We start from the raw sequence: 21,655 nt of genomic DNA on the forward strand, positions 1-21,655 counted from the left end.
TGCTCCTCCTCCTCCTCCTCCTCCTCCTCCTCCTCCCTGACTTGGCCAGTCATGGAGGAGGGCCCCGGGTATCTCCGACACACAATGCAGGATTCTTCAGTCTGGTTTCCTGGCCTTGAGCTTTTTAATCTGAAGGTTTCTGGAAAGTAACGGTTTCTCGCCGGAAAGGTCAAGGGTATCTCCCTCCTTGCTCTCCCTTCTCGGTTTGCCAAAAAAAGAGATGAGATCCGATAAGTTGCACCACTTTAGGCCTTAATTAATAAAGTCACACAGTGGCCCTTAATCTATATGGGCTTGATGTCAAGCAACAAAAAACAAAAAGAGTCTCTTTAAAGAGACTATTACACAATTGCAAAAATATATCCCTCGACACGCGTTTCTCCGCTTATTAATTAAAGCGGTTCCTCTGGAGGGTATCTGTCGTGTTTGTGACTGATTCAGTATGGTTTAACGTTTGCTTTCAAGTAAGATCACTTTTTCACAACTTTATAGATTCAAAATGTTGTTCTGGTAGTATAACTCTTCAAAAATGGATGTGCATAAACCTTGGAAAATAAATGAAATCTCTGTTTGGTTTCCCTTTTTCTCCTCAATTCGTGGTGTTCGCGGCATGATAACCGCACTCAGTTTGCTGCCTTTCTCCCCTCATTCTGCCATCGTCTGGAAAACGCTGTTCCTTCATGTGCTTTACCTCGCTCAGATTGCGCTCTCGTGTTCCGTCTTTTATCTGTGTGGGGAAGCCTAATGGAAATCAGGTGTGAGTTGTTAACAGTAATTGCCTGACTTTGCCTGACCATAGTAGTGGGACATGTCAGGTACAATGCTCGGGTAGGAGTCTGTTTTCTCCCAGAGCGGGCTGTCTGTGTGAAAGTGTTCTTGTAGGGAAGTGGGTTGGAGGGGGGGGTGGTTACAGTTCCCAGGTAGGATGGAGTAAAGGTGTTATAGGAGGGGGGCATACAGCGTCTCGCCATCCAGTATCCCACTCCCATCTAAAAGCGATGGCTGTGCTCTGCCCACCTGAGAGAGATAGAGATAGAGATAGAGATAGAGATACCGACCGACCAACCCAGGGACCAGTGGGTGAGACACCTTCTGGTTTCTAACAGTAGTACCTAAGAATGTCTCAATCTGTCTAAAATAACAGTTGTGTGTAGAGGATTGTGTTTATTGGGAACAGTATTTGCAAATTTTGCAAATCGAATGTGTTTGCCACAACGCCACAGGGGTTTGGCCACATAAACTGGGCAGATCAATGTGGAAAGTCACCAACAGGGATTAGCAAAAGGGCACATACGGTCAAATTTAAGGCTGAATGGGTGTAAAATTAAATGCTGAAAATACAATGGGCATGGCAGGGCGTAGGACATTATGTAGGAAATAGTGTGGCTGTGTGTTGTAGTGTGTTCCACACCTTACGTCGATAACCAGGTTTCTCTTAGAAAGAAAGATATATACTGTCCCTTCTAGAGTGGCTTATGAGATCCACACAAAGATACAGTGCCTGTCCCCTAGAAGACCAGCTGACGTAAGGCAAATGGCTCTGAGGTACAGAGTCCTTCACCTGTAACAGTGGGTGACAAAGGATTGACATGGAGATGCAAAGCATGTCAGCTACTTAACTTAATTGCTGAAGGAATAAATCAACACTGAATGTATCAACTCTAAAAATTGAAGCACTCTGGCAACTGAAATCAGAAGGAAAGTAGCAACTGATCTAGGTTTGCACAGGTTGAATGAAACCCAGGTAGACACTCTAACAGGACTGGTAAACAGAGGGTGCCATACCTTGTGTGCCAGGTGGAAAAGCAGTCTGTTCTGCAGGCGACTTTTGGGAGCTTGAATGAAAACAAAACAACCGATTACAGATCAGCTAAATTAGGGTTCAGGGTATTAAACCACATGAAATAAGACATCTGCATACAGGCACCAACACGCACTCAATGCCACAGTACAGGAATTACAATGAAACACATTATCTGTCCTAATATTACATTGTTATTTATTTATTTATTTACTTCCAGGAAACTCTGTTGCACCAGCAGGCCAGGACAGAAAAAAGTTGTTTCCTACTCCAAAACTGCAAGCATTGGATTTAGAATCTCCTGGTACATGCCAGGGATCCCTCACATACATAAACTCCAGATGGCTAACCACCAGTTCCCATGTTTTTACACTAAGCTCTAACATGATGACACTTATGAAGGAGGGAGAGCTAAAGCCGAAGAGCACCTAAATCAACATGAACACTATAATTAGTTGTGTACTCTGTGGTTTCCCCCATTCACAACTTGTTGGACAATAAATCAATACACAAAACCAAAGTACTGGACAGTAAGAGAGGTCAGGCTTCAAGCTAACCTGTTACACTGAACATCCCAGCCAAAAGAAGCAACCAGTATAGAAGAGACGGTCACTGAGTATTGCTTACAAAAGGGATATAGCATAGCCCAAGTTGCTACCAGGATGCTGTCTTAGATCTGATAGAGCTCACACACAGACACAGGGAACCAGAACACCATGCAATGGGCATACTTCAGAAATGTAAGCCACCTGGCAACAGTGGGTTTTGCCACCTTATAGCCAGCTTAAACACTGCCATGATGTATGAATTAATTATCAGACCTGCTGCCTAGTTCTTTATACGCTGAACTTTAGAATCTAGCTACATTCAATTTGTCCAAAGCTTACTCTGTTGGAGAATTATGTGGCCTGTGCCAAAAATAAGGTTAAAAGAACCCAACTTCACAAATAGTTAAGGATGAAAGAATGGCTCATCGCTAGCACTTATCAACAGGGCAATGTAGAGTTATTTGTTTTGTTTCATGTATAACAAGTCAGTTCAAGGTGCCATTTTTTTACAAGACTATGGGCCTCAATATAACTCGCCCGGTATGGAAACAACGGTGGCGGTAAACCCGCCGCCACCGTTGTTTCCATGCCGGGCGATCACAACTCCTGCAGGCGGAGGCGTCAAACCCGCCAGGTCTGACCTGGTAGGTTTAACACCGCCCGCCTGCAGGCGGACGAGGAAACACCGGCACCATCATGAGATGGTGCCGGTGTTTCAATGATCCCCATCCCCATTGAGTCCTACGGGACTCAATGGGAATGGGGATTAACACAATTCCGCCTCCGGAATTCCCGGGACACCGGGGTTGTAATGCCCAGGTAATTCCGGGAGTCACGGAGGCGGAATGGTAATACGAGTCCGGCAGTAACCAGGCGGTTTTACCGCCTCAGTTACCGCCAGACTCGTAATGAGGCCCAATGTCTACAATTCTTCCAAGTCTTCTGGTGGCAGTGGCCACATGCAAAAAGGCAGACCTCCAGAAGAGAAGGTAAAAGCAGCAAATAGCCATAGGCCCATGGGCTTCCACGCAAGAGAATCTGAAACCAAATTCAAATCCCACTGATGGGAAGGATCTATAACTGTTGAATACAGATGAAGCAGAACAACAAAGTGGCCACTAAGTACTTGATTCTGCAAACAGAAAGCTTTCTGATCCCTGTTCAAATAAGCCACAATAGCTGACAATGGGAATCAAAATCTGGCACTGAGACATTGTAAACAGGATTTTCCCTGTAGAGCGCATGTCACAGTTGAAAGGAACACAAAAGCAGAAAGACTGCACCGATAACATGTGGGAAAAGAATCTAAAGTTGAATTTGTCCTTTCTCTGGGGTCGTCCTAAAATGACTGGTTTGATACCAAACAGAATACAAAGTGTCACTTGCATGCTTCTTAAATAGAAAAGGGTCGGAATTGGATGAGGAACGTCTTTCTTCTGAATTGGACAAGTCATTTTTTTTCTGCCCTCCCTCCCATGCCTGTAATGAAGCGATTGCTGCAGAAGTTCAAGCTCTGCATGGATGTTGCAAGGAGTCTAATCACTCCGAAGTGGCTTTGTATTTATCCATTTACAGTGGGTTTTAGTTAAAAAAAAAAAAAGATTTTCAATAAGAAAGATATATAAAAGAAAGACATTCAGATGTGATACTTATATACACAACTCTAGTGACTTATTACTCTATTACTTAACAAGAGACTATACTTTGAATAATCAAAACTGTTTATCACGTTCTCAATATGAATATCAATGATAATGTTTTTATAGAGCACCAACTAGTCAAAATGCATCAGAGCTCTGTACATAATACATATGTAATAAAACCACATATATCACAAAACAAAAGCATTGAGATGTTAAAAGGCATAAAAGCAGATGGGAAAAATAGATAAAAAAGAAATTCCATACAATTAAAAAAACAGCTTTCTATAACCATGCTAAATCTCAGGTACTTTGGAATGTTTCGTAGATCAGTCGACAGAGAATTCCAGTGAGCAACTGCAGCCCCAGAGAAAGATCTTTTCAGTGAAGGTGAGCTTAAACGTACAGACCTTCAAGCAGAGAGTCACGACTATGGAGGGCTCTATAACCAATGGAAATGTTCAGTTTTTCTGTCAAATAAGATGGGTGTTTCCGAAGCTGAAAAATAATTCTAGCATCAAGGGGCAGCCAGTACAATGGCAGGAGTAATGAGCTCAAACCTCCGAGCCCCAAAGACCAAACAGGCAGCCGCATGGAGGACTGCTTTGAGCGGGCCGAGAGAGGTAGTAGGAAGACCTATTAAAACAGAATTACCAAAATCAGTTTGTGAAAGCACAAGTGACTGAACCAATAACCGAGAATGGAACAAAGGATTTCACAGATCTTCAAGAAAATGGGTACACCTAAAAAATAAAAATAAATTAGAAAGCAAAAAAAAAACGCGCCAAAGTCAATTTGGACTCTAAGATAAAACGCAGAGATTTTGCAGTGAATGAAAACCCATTGGGGGGAAGTCAGGGTGTCAACGTCTCTAAACCAGTTGGGAAAGGTGGAATAGCAAGGGGATTGAGAGAAGAAAAAAAAAACCTGTTTTAAACTGGTTTAGTTTTAAAAAGTTGCTAGACATCAGATTTTCAATGGCTGATAGTGAATCTCGCAGTCGGAACATATAATTTTTCAGAATAGACTTTCAAATTCAATTGTCATCAGCATACTGGTGCATTTCTATCCAATGCTTTATAGGCAAATTAATTCTTCGGTGGTAAAAATGGAAGTTCAGCGTGGTAAAAAGGCGCAAACTTACCAGCTGTGGGAGTAGCACTCTGAACAAGGAGGGGGCTTCCTTCATAGCCACACAGTAATCCGAACTAGGCTGGAGAATGCCCTAAATAACAGTGTCTCACATTTAAAGAAACAGATAATAAAGATGGGTCACAGGTAAGTATAATGAGGTTTAGCATTAGGCTGAGGTGCGGTAAACAGGCCTCAAAGCATGCTCTTTCAGAAAGGGTGTGCTTGCAGCGGCTGGTGGCACATTGCAAATCCCACGATCCCAGGATCGCATAGTGGGAAGCAAACAACGTTTGTTACTTTCGAGGTCATAAACCAGAGCGCACGGGTCCGGCTGAAAGGCAATAAATGCATAACCATTTTATAATTTGGCATATTTAATTTACGAAGCCTGATCTACTGGCAGTTTCAGAAAGTCCATGGCAGTTTCAAATTGCCCCTGAATACATTTCTGCCTGGGAAGAAGGTCGAAGAATTCTTAATGTGCTACATTTGCACAGTAAATTGTTCCTGGTTCAAGGCTCTAACAGTGTCATCGTGGAAGGATTTCTCATGAGAATGAAGATGAGATGCCAGTGACAGATGAATAAAGTTGCGCTGGTCATCTGAAATGTTTCAATGAATTGGCACTATGATGTGGGAATTGGGGGTTGGATTGTGACATCACAAGGGAGAACCAGGGGTGGTGTGGTAAGGTCTGCGGGACCCAATCATAGAGAACAATGTATGTCCTTCTATAGGGGTTTGATATGAAATCACCAATCAGCTTCTTGGTGGAGACTTTATGTTGCAAAGTAAATGATGTAAATTAGTTTAGACAATTCTAAAAGCTTTTGATTTAGGGGTGTTTCTTTGACAGCACCTTTTCATGCATATCAGGGTCCTGTCTTTGCCATCCGTAGGAGCTGCTGAACCCCACAGTCCCCCACCCACTGCTAAGTGCTACACTTTCTATTTACAGTGGAGATCAGATGAGCTGGAAGGGGAAAGGGACAAAACAAAAAAACCACACAGAAGCTCTTCTTGTTGCACCCTGCATGAGGATTAAAAGAGGTTAACACATTTGCGCAAGCAAACATTTCAAAATTGACTTTAGTGCGAATTGTACCCGTGACTCCTCCTCTACCAGCCTGGTGGAAGGATTTTGTGTATGCCTTTGCAGTCTTATAAATTCAAGTTATCTTGTTCTCACAGTCTCTCTCCAAATTACATCTTTAGACTTTACATGAGAATTGATATTCATAGAATGGTTACTCTACTTCTAACATCTCATAAGTTTCAGAAGGGAAAGATGTCAAAGTGCTGCTTCATGAATAAACCCTTTAGTTAAGTGGTTAACTGCTTATCTCTTAATGCAGTCTTCCTTTCAAATAGCAATTAACATTCCAAGCAAATATCGTAATGAAAACATGTTTTAAAACACTTTTAAGACTCCTAGCTAACTAATTCAAAATAAATGAAGCCTTCAGAAGAAAACCTCTTCCTGATGCGCGTGAGGATTAATAATTATTTTGCTCCATATGCTTGGCGTAGAAAGGTACTGACTTTCCTTCCCAAATCCACCGAACCTTTGAAATAGAATGCAGGCTGATTTCGCCCATGCACGCATACTGAAATTGATGCTGCGTGCTCAGGCGAAGCTCTGACTTCTTGACTGAAAGCACAAAAACCAATGCGTGCCTTTCTAGTGTAAACAACATTTGCAATGAGTCGCATACTACAGATTGCTTCACCTCAGCTCCCAAAGCAGTTCCGAAAGCTCTAAGGTTCATGAATAAACTCTGAACTGAATAACCTCAGCCCTTTAAGATGAGTAGCAATTACCCTGGAGATGGATGGATGGGGATGCAGATTGTAGTCATACATCATTAATCAAGACAACTCAGGTAGTTGGCAAAAAGGAGAACTGTTTTACTATCAATCGTCTAAAACAGGGAGCACAACGAACATCAACGAATTTGCTCGATCCTCTTAATCAACTAGTTTCATAAAAAAACTAAGCTTTTATATCCAAAGCTTGTCATCATTGACGTTGACCTACGTCACTACCAACGTCATCCTATGTGGCAAACTACAAAAACCTAGTGGCCACTGTGATAGGCTCTTAGTGAACATCTAAGTATATGTTCTATACTAGTATTGGACAGTGAGTGAAAGTAATTGGTTTCTTAACATCAGGTGAGGCAACTAAGCCCTCCCTTCAAAATGGCCACTATGAACGTCACTGAATACACAACGTCCCATTGGCTACACAAACTATAGGATCCTTAATTACGTGGTCCCCTACAATTGGTTGGCACTCTAACCTTCGTCAGTACTTTTCCACCTACGTCTAGCAGCACACAGGCTGGCCTTTCAGATGCTGGTGAGCTCGTTTTAACCATAGCTTACCATGAATTAGCATATCAATCCATCATCACCTCAGTGGTCTGCTTAGTCAATTAGGCTTTGAAGCTCAGCATTGAGTTTGTTCTGTACTGTGGAGAATTCAGGGGAGTAAAGGCACGCTCTGCCCGCATGCGTAGGTTTGAGCATCTTGCTCGTCCAACTTCATCCTTCCACGTGACTGAAGACCATGATTTCGAGCTTTCACGGTCTTTAAAATACTATTTTTTAATAGACCTCTGACGTCTTCCTTATTTGACCAAGTCTTTTGAACAGGAGTTTTGTTCTTTCTCATGATTTGTATCAATGTTAGTTAACCTCAGCCTGATAAGACCTTGACTTCTTAGCTTGGCTTCATGGCTCAACTAACCTCCCCTTTCAGAGATTCACTTGGTAATTCATTTGTTTTCTTACTGCGACACACTAGAAATAAGGCCTTCTTTCGAAGGGATTGTGTCCTCCGACGTATTCCTCATCTTAGATATCTCCTTCCAGCTCTGCTGGCCTCGGAAATTTTTTTCCCTAGAGGGCATTGCGCGTCGACGTCCTCCGAGTCGATGTCCCTCGACAGCCGCCGTATCGACGTCGACGTCATCCTGCCTATAAAGGCCGCGCGCAGCGTCCGTTGCTCAGTTTTGTCAGGTTAAACCTATTTACCTCGAGTTATTCGATCCGTACTCGATGGCTTCTTCGTCGGAACCGACAACTCCTCTATCCGGCTTCAAAAAATGCCGAGATTGTGGGAAAAAGATGTCGCTGACTGACCCTCACAGAGTTTGTCTGTGGTGTTTGGGAGCTGAACACCATTGTTCGGAGTGCGAGGACTGTATGTCCATGACAGCTAAGGCCCTGAAGGAGCGTAGGGGGTAGCTGGAGAAAGGTAAGACTTTTAAAGCTTCTTCTTCGTCGACGAAGTCGAGACATTAGTCTCCTCGTCACCATTCGCGCTCCAGGTCTCGGAGTGGGTCCCATCACTCCTCGAGATCGAAGCACTCGAAGAGGAGATGTCGAAGATCCCCTTCGCCGTCTTCCTCTTCCTCTGTTTCGCCAAAGAGAATCCCTTGCCCCACAAAACATAGTTCCCGGGCTGAATGGGAGAAATTCCGCAAAAATATGATGAGCGTCTTCGAGAAAGCGGCCTCGACCTCCTCGAAGACTGCCGAGAGCGATGCTCTGGTCGAAAGACCCGAAGGTCAAAAATGCCGCGAGTCGCAGTACCCGGCGAAGGAAACCTCTCGAGCGCGTCTCGAACCCTCGAGTAGGACTATGACCCAGGGACGTCATTTCACCAAAATGCCAGGGGTAGCGGAAGTGACATCACACGACCCTTGACCCCTGATGACATCACAGGAACTGATATCATTTGACCCCACCCCGAAGTGATATCGCAGGAAGCGATGGAACACGAACCTTTCACCCGTTGCCAAAACAGGAAGTGACATCACAGCATTGTACAGTACGAAAAATATGGTTACGATATCACTATAATGTGATGTACATTTCATGCAAGAATGGATCGCCATATGTAGCGTTAAGGTCAGTGTGTATAGGCCCATATTACCAAATTACTGTGAATGCAAGCAGACGTCCATGACCAAATGATAATGATGTGTTACTATATAGCACTTACACTTAAGCGCTTTATATAGAAAAAATATACACCCAATATCACCCAACCTGTCTTGGTACTCATTTATCGACCTCAGGAGGATTAAAGGCTGAGTTGAGGCGTTTAAGAACAGACTAAATCAGTGACTCAGCCCCTGAAGTGTGCCTGAAATAAACCTTTAGTGAGTTTAGCAATTATTGTACAGAATTCCAGAAAGACACATTATTTGGTTTCCTATTCTTTCTTATTTAGGGTCAGTGCTGAAAGTGTTAGACTTGTGGCACTCCTGTTCTTATTTGTCTTATTATTATTTTTTTTAAAGGGCCTGAACATGAGAGCCAGCCACTCCAGGACTATGCATTACAAAAAACGAAAAAAAAAAAAAAAAAAAAAAAAAAATTGTTTTTTTTTATTTCTTTTTTTTTAACAGAGGTCGCAAGGGAGACCACAGAGGTCGCAAGGGAGACCTCAGAGGTCGCAGTTGCGACCTCTGGCGACCCCCAAATGACGTCCCTGCTATGACCTCCAAACCTTCCTCGAAGGTTCCGTCGACGGCGAGGTCGGTGTCTTCGACGCCATTGTCGAAGGGACCTTCGACACACGGGTCTGTCGACTCGACGCCAGCTTCGACACCGGCGTCGACGCCAAGAAAAGTCACGGTTACGACACACCCAGTGACTATCCCCAGGTCCTCGATGATGATGGCTTCGAGATTGTCGAGCAGAATCCCAATTCTGTCGAGGTCATCGAGGCCTCCGCCTTTGTTTTCGACGCCACGCTCGAAGCCTTCGACGTTGCGTCGACGACATCGAAGTTTTCGAGGCCGATTATGACAAGTTCGGCACCCTCTGCCTTGTAAATGGGGTTTACACCCTTTATGAGTTCAGAACAATTGAAAACTATGTCCTCAATTATGGAAGAGGGCGAGTTGTCTGAACAGGAAGACACATTTGAGTTGCAGGGACCTGTAACCCCAATTAGAGAGGAATTTTCTTCTGAAGAACACAGGTTAAAGGATCTTCATGATTCCTTACATGAGTCAAGTGGGTTAGACACTTCCCCTGAGGTGGAGTTTGCTAAGCCAGACCCGGGGGAGCATGCTGAAACCCCCTATAGAGCCTTAATGGCCAGGATCACAGAGTTTATGGGGTGGTCTGCACCTTCACAATCTTTCCAACAAGATGACCTCACGGATATTCTTGACAAAGGCCCACAGGAGGATCCTGTGGTGCCTTTTCATAAAGCTCTTCAGAGGAAGATTATGACGAACTGGGAAACCCCAGATGTCGTCCCGGCAGGAAATAAAAAATTGTCTACAAAATACAGGGTATCCTCTTCAGACCCGGAGTTTTTGTCAAAACACCCATCCCCAGAAAGTCTGGTGGTACAGGCAGCATCTTCAAGACGGCTTATCCTACCGTCCCACAGGACAGGGACGATAAAAAATATGATGCTATGGCAAGGAAAGTTTTTTCAGCATGTAGCATGGCATTAAAATCTGTTAATGCTACTTGCACCCTTGCTAGATTCAGCCATACACTTTGGGAGTGTGCTTCTACAGCGGCTGACTGCATCCCGGAGGGAGAAGAAAGGGAGGCGTTCCTGAATATCATACAGGACGGTAAAGACGCTATGTGCGAATCCCTCCACACGGGCATTGATTCGGCTGACAGTATCAGCAGAGCAATGGCGGCAAGTAGAACAACCAGGAGATTCGCTTGGTTGAGAAAGTCTGGTTTTGCCCCAGATGTGCAAGCCAGGCTCTTGAACATGCCATTCGATGGCTCTTCTTTGTTCAGGAAAAAGGCGGATGACAGTTTAGAGAAACTGCAAACTTCAAAAGCAGCAGCAAAATCCCTAGGCGCTGCAATCCGTCAGACACCTTTTCGTCCCACAGGAATCTCTGCGAGGGGCAAGTCCTTTCGCTTCTACTCTGCATTCGGAAGAGGTAGAGGGCGACCGGCTCAAAGGGGACAAAGAAGAACTACCCGAGGTGGACGGGGTAGATATTCAAAAGCCGCAGCAACAGCAGGTGCCTCTTTACCATCAGCATCTGCATCAGCCGCCCCAAAACCACTCTGAGGACTTCCCTCACAGGACACCTGTAGGAGGCAGGTTGACTCAACATCTGGCGGTATGGCAGGCTATCATGTCAGATGCTTGGGCATTGGAAACAGTTGCCCAAGGTTACTGCCTGCCTTTCCTACGCATACCTCAGAGTCATCCACCGGGGATCAGCTCTCAGACAGCTCCAGATCCGCTCCTCTTGCAGGAAATTTTGGACCTGCTAGAGAAAGGTGCCATAGAACTGGTACCTGTAGCGGAGAGGAACAAGGGCTGGTACTCCCCTTACTTTCTCATTCCAAAGAAAGACGGAGGACTGAGACCCATCTTGGACTTGCGAGAATTGAACAAATTCCTCAGGAAAGACAAATTCAAGATGGTCACTCTTTCTCAGATCCTCCAGGCCCTTCAGTTCCAGGACTGGTTGGTATCTCTGGACCTTCAGGATGCTTATTTCCATGTGCCTATCCATCTCAAACACAGGAAATACCTGAGGTTTGCAATTGGCAACTCTCACTATCAATTTCGAGTGCTGCCATTTGGGCTGACCTCCGCCCCGAGGGTCTTCACCAAGTTAATGTCGGTAGTGGCGGCAAGTCTAAGGAGGGAAGGGATTCACGTCTACCCCTACCTGGACGATTGGTTGATCAGGGCTGTTTCTTCGGAACAAGCTCAGATCCAGCTAAATCACGTGTGCCACTCCCTTCACAAACTGGGCTTCTCCCTCAATTTAAAGAAGTCACAAATGATACCATCGCAGAGACTCCAGTTCATAGGAGCGATCCTGGACACTTCCCTGGGAAAAGCCTCGCCACCAGAGGTGAGGGCTCAAGATATTCTACAGATGGTTACCAAGTTCCAAGATGCCCAACGTCTCCCAGCCTTCGACTTTTTGAGGTTGCTAGGCCTCATGGCATCCTCCATTTTCCTAGTGCCAGAGGCTCGCCCGAGAATGAGATCCCTCTAGTGGGCACTGAGGACTCAGTGGTCACAATTCTCAGGGAGAATGACAGATCTTCTTCAGGTTCCCGACAGGGTGGCTCGAGACCTTCAGTGGTGGGCCTGTCAGGAGAACATTCTGAAAGGAGAAGAGTTTTGGCAACCCTGGCCGGAGATAACAGTAGTCACGGATGCCTCACTCACGGGGTGGGGAGCCCACGCCAACGACTTGACCATCAGCGGTCGTTGGTCTCCATCGGAGTCCAGACTACATATCAACCTGTTAGAGCTGAGAGCCATCAGACTTGCGCTGAAGGCGTTCCTGCCAGCTGTACAAGGGAAAAACGTCCTGATAATGACGGACAACACAGTGGCCATGCATTACCTCAACAAAAGAGGAGGCGTAGGATCACTACCCCTGTGCAGAGAGGCGATGCAGCTCTGGTTTTGGGCAATCCAAGAAGGAATCTCTCTATCGGCAGTTCACCCAACCGGAGAGAAGAACGTGACAGCGGACGCTCTGAGCAGGCAGAGCACAGTCTCCCACGAGTGGGAACTAGCTCAGGAAGTCCTTCAAGAGATCTTCGCCCTTTGGGGGACCCCTCAGGTTGATCTGTTTGCCACCAGCGTCAACAGGAAATGCGATCTGTTCTGCTCAAGGGAATTTCCCCCGAGAGGAGCTCTGGGAGACGCGTTCATAGTGGACTGGGAGTTTCCGCTTCTGTAGCGTTCCCACCGGTCCCTGTCATTCCTCAAATGATCAGGAGGTTGAGAAGATTCCGGAGAACCATGATCCTAATTGCCCCGGATTGGGCCAGGAGAACGTGGTACCCGGACCTTCTAGACTTGTCCATCTGCCCTCCAATTCGACTTCCACTCAGAGAGAACCTACTCTCACAGAAGGGAGGTCAGGTTCTCCATCCAGACATCAAAACCCTCAACCTTCACGCTTGGCTTCTGAAAGGCTGAGGTACAAGGATTGGGACCTCCCTGATGATGTTATGGAGGTGTTGCTTTCGGCAAGGAGGCCAGCAACAAAGTCTTTATACCGCTGCCGTTGGAACAGATTTTGCAGTTGGTGTAGAGAACAGAATATCAACCCTTTTTCATGTGGTACACCAATGGTTTTGTCCTTCCTTCTACATTTGGCGAATTCAGGCCTTCAAGTTGGCACCATTAAGGGCTATCTCGCAGCGCTATCCATCTTTAAGCGCACTGCGGAAGAACCATCCTATTTCAAGTTACCCTTGGTAATACAGTTTCTAAAGGGGTTAACCAATGTTTATCCCCCAAGACCATTCCAAGTTCCCCTATGAGATTTAAACTTAGTCCTAACTTTCCTGATGGGCACACCTTTCGAACCACTCCATTCTTGTTCGTTAAGATTCCTTACCCTTAAAACTGTTTTATTAATAGCACTTACATCTGCTAGAAGGGTGAGCAAATTACAAGCTCTTTCTTGTAAACCCCCTCACACAATCTTTCACAAAGACAAAGTTGTCCTGCAAGTGAAGCCTAATTTCCTCCCAAAGGTGGTTTCTGAATTCCATATCACTCAGAAGATTACCCTACCATCTTTCTATCCTCCTCCTCATCCAGGGAAAGAGGAAGAGAGGTTACACAGGCTAGACCCTAGAAGGGCTTTAAGTTTTTACATCAGTAGACTAGCCAGGATAAGATAGGCAGATCAGCTGTTTGTAGGTTACACAGGTCACAAGCTGGGGTTACCAATAACTAAGCAGACCATTTCCAGATGGATCATTCTAGCCATTCAAAGAGGTGTGCCGGTTAAAGACATCTGTGCGGCCGCTACATGGTCGTCTGTCCATACCTTTACACGATTTTACAACTTGGATTCCTCCTCCAGTCAAGAGACTAGGTTTGGAAGGGCTGTACTGCATTCTATTCATCAATAGAAGACAGCGTGAAGTCAGTGCTCCCTCCTCCAATAAGAGAATACTGCTATGGGAGCCTATCTAAGATGAGGAATACGTCGGAGGACACAATCCCTTCGAAGAACAAGTTACTTCTTACCTTGTAACGTTCTTTCGACGGGATGTTCCTCCGACGTATTCCTCATCGACCCTCCCATCCATCCCCGCAGTTCTACTTCCCTTGTTGTTGCAGCTTACGCTCCTTCGGGGTGATTAGTCTAGTCCAGAAAGAATTATTGTGGGCTACAAATAAACGGAACTGAGCAACGGACCCTGCGCTCGGCCTTTATAGGCAGGATGACGTCGATACGGCGGCTGTCGAGGGACATCGACTCGGAGGACGTCGACGCGCAGCGCCCTCTAGAGAAAAAAATTTCCGAGGCCAGCAGAGCTGGAAGGAGATATCTAAGATGAGGCATACGTCGGAGGAACATCCCCTCGAAAGAACGTTACAAGGTAAGAAGTAACTTGTTCTTCTAAGGTTCAGCACTGCTATAACATGTAGTGGAAACATCCATTCTTTACTCTTTATGCATATATGTATATATATTGGCGCATACCGCAATCTATTCACTATAAAGCTAGCCTCAGGATTACTTTGTCTGCTTGCATTTCTTTTGCATTTGTACACGTGTAAACTGACTTGATATCTCTACCAGTTCTGTGGCATGAGCTTCTTCACCTTGATCCCAAGATGTCACTTATCTTTGATACTTTCTTGATGCCTTATAGAATATAGAATATGTGCAAACTCTAGTCTCTGCATCTTTTCTAGGCACGTCAGCTCAGCTCTGTGTGACATCACCATTCGTCTTGACCATTCATTTGCTCTGCTTCTTCCAGGATTTCATTCAAAAAGGCCATCATATTCCCTTTTAACGCAGGCACGGTTTTCTCAATGGGAACCTTGCCTCCAGGATTCTCCTAGGTATCAGTATTTTCACTGGTACCGCACGGTTTTCGCATCTGGCCTCCCAACATATAGGCAATATGGGTGAGGTGGTTGAGGTGGGGTACTTCGCTCCTCCTCTACACTCCCCCCCTCTGGGCGATTTATCAACCACTCTCTCATCATACTTCACATCCAGACATCTTGGTCTGAAGAAGAACTTCTTAGGGATCCATATCTTTATGACTCCCTTCAGGCATCCTGCTGACTTCACATGCTCATCTTTGTTCCATGTCATGAGGCTGCACTGTTTATGATTCTTTGGATACAGGAACTTCGTCCCCTCAGGTGCATGGATACTGGCCTTCACAAAGTCTCTAATTTCTTCATCGGTCAAGTCCTTGGCCTTCCATCATGGTTCGACATCGATCATAATCTTCATCCCCATGGCTTTCTTGGCTGTTTTCTTGCTTTATCTTGAGCACACAAAATCCAAGCAATATCATAAGTATCAGAGCTGCAAGGAACTTAAAAATGTCTGCCATCCATTGTGGAACCCAAGAGAAGAGTGATCCAAACCATCTTTCATCAGTAATGTCTTCTACTTCGTCTATAATCTAGCCGTGGAGTTTTGTCAGCATACCTATGGCCTCCGTCAAGGTTCCATTATCGTCATCATGAGAAGGTGTGAATGTGCAATATGATTCTCCGATCTTTGCACAAACACCTCCATCCATAGCTGTGATCATTTCCAGGACATATCTATTCTGAAGAGTCATCAGTCGTATGGCTCTCAGCTCTTCTGTAATAGCATTGAACCCCTTTATGGTAGTGTTGATTGTCTGTAGCAATTCCCGTCTTGTAATCTGCAGCCATTTGGTATTTGCTCCAATCTGGACACTTGGCATGAAGATCAACGAAAACACAAGCTGTCTGGCTAAATAGTCTGTGCTCACCTGGAATAGCATCAAAAGCTTCTATAGATTTTGCTGAGAAATAGTTCTCTCTCTTCATTCTTATCAGCTCCACAGATCTCTTATTTCTCAGGTGAGCATCTGCTTTTGGAAAACTGTCAAGGTTTAAGTCACTTTTTTGAATTACCAATGCTGGAACATGAACATTTACTAGTGAGCATCGTCCTCCCCAATCCTTGGGTAGCCTCGTATATGCTTTGGATCCACAAGCCCAATAGTGATCCATGATCACTGCTGTACAAAGTATCATTCCTGGTACATCACAGATTCGACCACAGTTCTGATTCTCTCTAACTTTTCTTGTGCCATTTTTTCTGAAGCACAGTTTTACACTCTCCAAAAGGCACTATCCATAAGGGTCCTCCCCTGTCTCCAACCCAGGTCAGTAGTTTTGCAAGTCTTGGTCATAGTGGCGTACAACCATTCTGCACTATGTCAATGGTAGGTTTGTAGAAACCAATGACCACCCAGGCTCTGCAGATCACCACTCCTCCTTCCCATCCATATGGTGATAGTTCTGATCCCCAGATCTGCATTTGGCCTCTGTTCTTCCATCTACGCATTTCTTCTGCAGACTCTCCAGTCTTGTTTACTTCCCATCTGATTCCAGCCCCTTTCACTCAAGGCTTCTCGTATCTGATCACATGATTCTTAGTGTGAGCTCTGTTTCTTGTCTTAGAGTCTTGCACGTAATCATCGTCATTTGGATCTGTCCATTCAGTTGCCCATTTAAGATGGGCATCTCGGCCCATAAACTGGCCTCTTGTTCGGCAAAGTGTTATGTTGGAAAGACTATGGGCCTCATTACACGGACGGCTGTAAGGGTTAACGGTCACTGTTAATGGTACCGGTGACCGTTAACCCTTACCGCCTTACTTAGAGGTCCCTTTGCGGGTTGGAGACTTTAACGCCTGCTTTTTGCAGGCGTTAAAAACCAACCCGCAAAAGGACCAGGGAGCTAATTACGGTACCACAATTTGCGGTGCCGTAATTAGCACCTTCCCCATTCCCATTATGCCCTATTGCGAAAAAATGGGAATGGGGAAGGGCAAATTACCGCCCCACCAACCTTGGAATAGGGCAGTAATTCCCCTTTCCTCCAAGGCGGTACCGGTATTTTACCGGCATGGACCAAGGTGCTAACAGCACCTTGGTCCACCGCCGTCCGTGTAATGAGGCCCAATGTGCTGTCTGGACATCTATTTCAATAGCTATGAAGATCTTAGACTTCCCCATACTATAAAGCAGGAGTGCACATACAAAGCATTCCTCCTTTGAGGTTCTTCTTCCCACTTCCCTCATGTGTTGATACCACATGTTGTTTCCCAAATGTTCTGTACTGTCGAGGTAATCATTTAACTCAAAGTCATCCTCCCTAGTATCTCTCTTAGATCTTATTTTTCTCTTGTGACCTTCCACCAATATTTCATAAAGTGTATCAGCATAGTTTCTTGTAGCTGGACCAATCACAGAAACACTTGTCAGTGGACTAGATGTATTTGCATGCATTAACTGTGCAGTTTCACCTTTCAACACCCATTTCCTTTGTCTCCCTTGTAAAGCCTGTCTCTGGTGTCCAAAAATAATATCTAAGACACTTTTCGCATGTGATTGACTGTCAACATTTAACTCAGACTACGTGACTCTTCATCATTCTTTGGAAGAGGGATAACTACATAGGGTCTTTTTTGCCTAGTAGTTACCACATTTATACCTTCCTTCTGCTTAGGAAGATTCTCATGAGTTTTTGTTCCATGTACATCTATGTAATAGGATGTGCGCACAGTGAGTGAAAGCAGTATTATTATGAACAGAATACAAGCATAAATAACAGAGATATGAGAACATGCAGCATCGATTTTTTACACAACGTGGACGTCTCTCTGAATCTGGCATGATGATATTATTACTAATGCTGCCCATTTTTATTGCCTAAGGAAGGAAAAATAAAAATTAATATGGCACCATTATATACGGTTTCTGGAAAATGCTGATCTCACTCGATAAACTTCTTTGATCAGCTGACTGCTTACTGGACGATGAACACGAATTCCCAGTGGATCCCACAAATCGGTCTTTCATCAGACGACATGATGATTTTCTTTCAGCATGAAACACGGGTTCTTTTTAGCTAGCAATCCCTCGATCTGTCCCTCGAAGGAAAGCCTCACTCAGATGTCAGAGTTCTCTCAGAATAAGAATTTACTTGTACTATAATGTCTCTCAAAAGCTCATTCAATGCTGCGTTATTTCTTGGGTCCCTTAAGAAGGTACGGACATCTGTGTGTCTATTAACAAGCTGTGGGCATTCTTCAATCAGGTAATAAAAAACTAGACTGACCAGTGTGTGCACATTGTCAGCTGATAGGGGCATTTGCACTTTCCCCACTGTATTGAATAATCACTGTGAGCAATCTCCTTACAATCGGACCATTCTTAGGATCGTGCAGGAAAACGTGAACGCTAGCAGTTCTCCCCACAATTGCAGGATATGTGCGTAACACAAAAAGAAAAACTTCAAATATGATCCGTGAAATGTTGTCATTGGGTACCGCCATGAGCAAATCCAAACAGGAACTCAGTGAGAAATGAATCAGGGTACTGTACCCTCTTCCAGTTGTCGAAAACAAAATCAAGATCTGGCATATTTTTCTTCTTATCAAGGCTTAAGCATGCCTCAGTCCAATGTCACAAATTCCTGCGGCTTAAGAATAGATATCTTGCCTTAACTCTTCCCAAAATGACTGAAAAGAGTGTTCGAAATAAGCCACAGTCCAATGAACTCTGTCTTTACTCAACAGCTTCTGCGTCCTCTTCCTCATCATAGACTTAGTCTGCACGTGCTGAGGTTCTTCCTCGATGCTTGCTTCCGAAGGGTGAAGGGGGTTAAGGGGTCTCTCCAGCATAGATCTTTATGTCTCCCAGAAAAGTCCAAGCATGTCTGCCCTACACTCTGACTGCAGACGGCGTGAGGTCTTCCACGATAAAAAGGACCGTTGAGGCGAGGCTCATCCCACTTCTTTCTCGTATGGTTGCGGATTAAGATTGCTTCTCCAGGGAACACTTCAGGAATACATAGTTCTTGAAATCCACTTGTTGAAGCATCTCCTTCTGTGTTCTGTACTGCCCCACACCCTTTTCGCCGTAGCAGATCTGAAATGACAGATACTTGAGGTCACACAAGTAAGATAGTCACGTAGCTCCATTCCTAATAGTTCTGACAGTGGCTGGGCATCACTTCTAACTCTGGATCTAGGTGTGAGGGGTGTCCTCATTCGCCTTCCTGTCACTATTTCATGGGGGTAAGATGGTGGTCCGAACCTGGTTGGTTCCTCAATGCATATAAGGCCAGTGGTAGGCAATGCAACCACCCTTTCTTCAAAGTAAGCTTCAACTTGGCTATTCTTTCTTTAAGCAAGCCGTTGAGCCTCTCACATATCCCATTTCCTTGTGAATGATAAGTCGAAGAAACTTGTGCTTTATGCCAAGCAACAAGCTAATCTGTTAAAAAATTGGATTCACAAAATGAGGACCATTATCTGATCTTAATACTTCACACATTCCCCATCTAGGAAATACTTCATGAACTAAGAATTTTGATGCACAGGTGGAATCTGGGTATGTACAGGGACCAGTTTCAATCAATTGTGAAAAGTGACAGACTACTACAATCATGTATCTATGCCCATTACAAATGCAGCATATAGACATAGTCGATATGCAAATGCTGAAAAGGGCCATTAGGTCTTGGGATAACACTTCTTACTGTGCGCAATGTGTGCCCAGCAGTGAATTTTTGACAGACATGCAATTCACTACATAGAATGCAACATGTTCTAACAAATATGGTACAAACCAATCTTCTGCAATAGTTCCAGCAAAGCTTTCTCTTGTTGTGTGTGCAGGGTAGTGTAATGGTTCCAGCGCCACCCTTAATAAAGGCTACAGGCATTACTGGTTTACCAGTACTGTCTTGCCGCCACAATGCTTCAGATGGGTTTAAAGAACACCCTCTTTGCATCCATAGATCCTTCTCATCTTGAGGTGCTTCTCCCTGAACCTCTATTAATTTTGTCTTTGAAAGATTAGTATAGGAATCAGACACACTCATCATCACCACCATTTTTTCATTTACATTAGGCGTATCAAATATGCTATTTTCTGAACATGCAGCGAGTTTGGCTTCATCGTCTGCTGCTTGATTACCACGTGAGATAAAGTCTGTCTTTTTAGGGTGAGCTACGCATTTAACAACTGTGATGGCTACTGGGAGTTGTAGTGTCTTGATAAGCTTGTCTAATAAAGCAGCATGCTGTACTGGAGTGCCATCCGCTCGGAGGTAGCCCCTCCTCTTCCAACGTGCTAATCCTGCGTGTACCGTCGACGTCACATAGGCAGAGTCACTATATACCGTTACTTCCTGGTCTGCATGATTCTCGAGCATGACTATCAGCGCCACTAACTCAGCAGCCTGTGCTGAATAGTGAGACGGTAGTCGTGCACATACCAATGTTTGAAACTCCCCATTGGCTGTGTGTTTCACCACAGCGGCACCCGTATATCTTTGCCCATCATTATGATTGATCCTTGATGAACCCGTCAATAAAAACAATTTCTCCCCCTGCCAAAGCATTTCTTTTAACCTAGGGATTTCATCATAGAACTCTTCATAGTTCAAACAGTTATGCGCATGCTCATCCTCTGCCAGTGGTTCAGCAACAAATATGGCAGGATTCACTAATTTACATCAAACTATTTTAACCGCCGGATTCGATGTGACTACCTTGTAGGCAGTAGCCCTTTGAGAAGTCAACGTCCCTTTCGGTTTCTCCAAGATAGCAAATAATGGATGCTGAACAAACAACGTCATAGAGCATCCCATCACTATGCTCGCAGCCTTTTCAATGGCGAATGCGGCAGCTGTCAAAGATTGTTCGCATGGAAAATGACCTCATTACTGGGTCCAGAATCCCACTGTAATATGCAAGGGGCTTGTACCCCAATGTGTTTCTTTGCGAGAGGACTACCGTCATAACGGTACCATCCGTATGCGAGAATAAAAAGAATTCCTCACGTAATTAGGAATCGCTAAAACTGGAGCCGTACAAATTGCCTTTTTCAATTCCTCAAACCCTTCTTCCATCTCCTCAGTCCAAACAATTTTCTCTTGAGTGGTCTGTGCTTTCTTTAGAGCTTGTAATAAAGGCCTTATATATGAACTGTTGTTGAAGACCCATGCTCTAACATACTTACATAGTCCCAGAAATCTTTGCATATGCTTTATCGTTTGGGGCTGTGTGGTTTTCAAAATAGCCTCAGCTCTCTCAGGAGTAACCTTTTTTCCTTCATGCGAAAACAACTGACCCATGTACAACACTTCCTGTTGACAATACTGCAACTTCTCCTTGTCAACTTTATATCCTTTATCAGCAAGCATAATTATCAACTGAATAGAATCACGTCTGCACTCTTCCTCTGAAGTGCTGCAAACTAAAATGGCATCTACATATTGCAACACAACACTTTCTAGATTAATATTGCTTAATTGCATCTGGAGAACTCTATTGAAAATTGGTAGGAGATTCACAATATCTTTGAGGTAATCTTGTGCTTTTTAACTTCGTCTGTCTGATCGTAAATGACGTCAGATCCTGCAAGTCTTTGTGTAAGGGGATTGAGAAAAACACATTTTTCAAATCAATCACAGTAAAATATTGTGCTTCAAAAGGTATGTTACATAA

The 21,655-nt window shown here is 44.5% G+C and overlaps 1 protein-coding gene across 2 annotated transcripts in view; it reads right to left on the minus strand.

Moving 5' to 3' along the window:
- The window catches only part of IFT56 (intraflagellar transport 56), a 1,056,475-nt gene that overhangs the window by 838,792 nt on the left and 196,028 nt on the right, over positions 1 to 21,655 (minus strand). For both annotated transcript variants that reach the window (XM_069652706.1, XM_069652707.1), the window contains one exon: positions 1,786 to 1,835. In XM_069652706.1, coding sequence (XP_069508807.1) covers positions 1,786 to 1,835 — 50 coding nt within the window. The remainder of the gene's footprint in view (positions 1 to 1,785; positions 1,836 to 21,655) is intronic.

The sequence above is a fragment of the Ambystoma mexicanum genome, chromosome 3p (genome assembly GCF_040938575.1).
Source record: "Ambystoma mexicanum isolate Mex_15411 chromosome 3p, UKY_AmexF1_1, whole genome shotgun sequence".
Lineage (NCBI taxonomy): Eukaryota > Metazoa > Chordata > Amphibia > Caudata > Ambystomatidae > Ambystoma > Ambystoma mexicanum.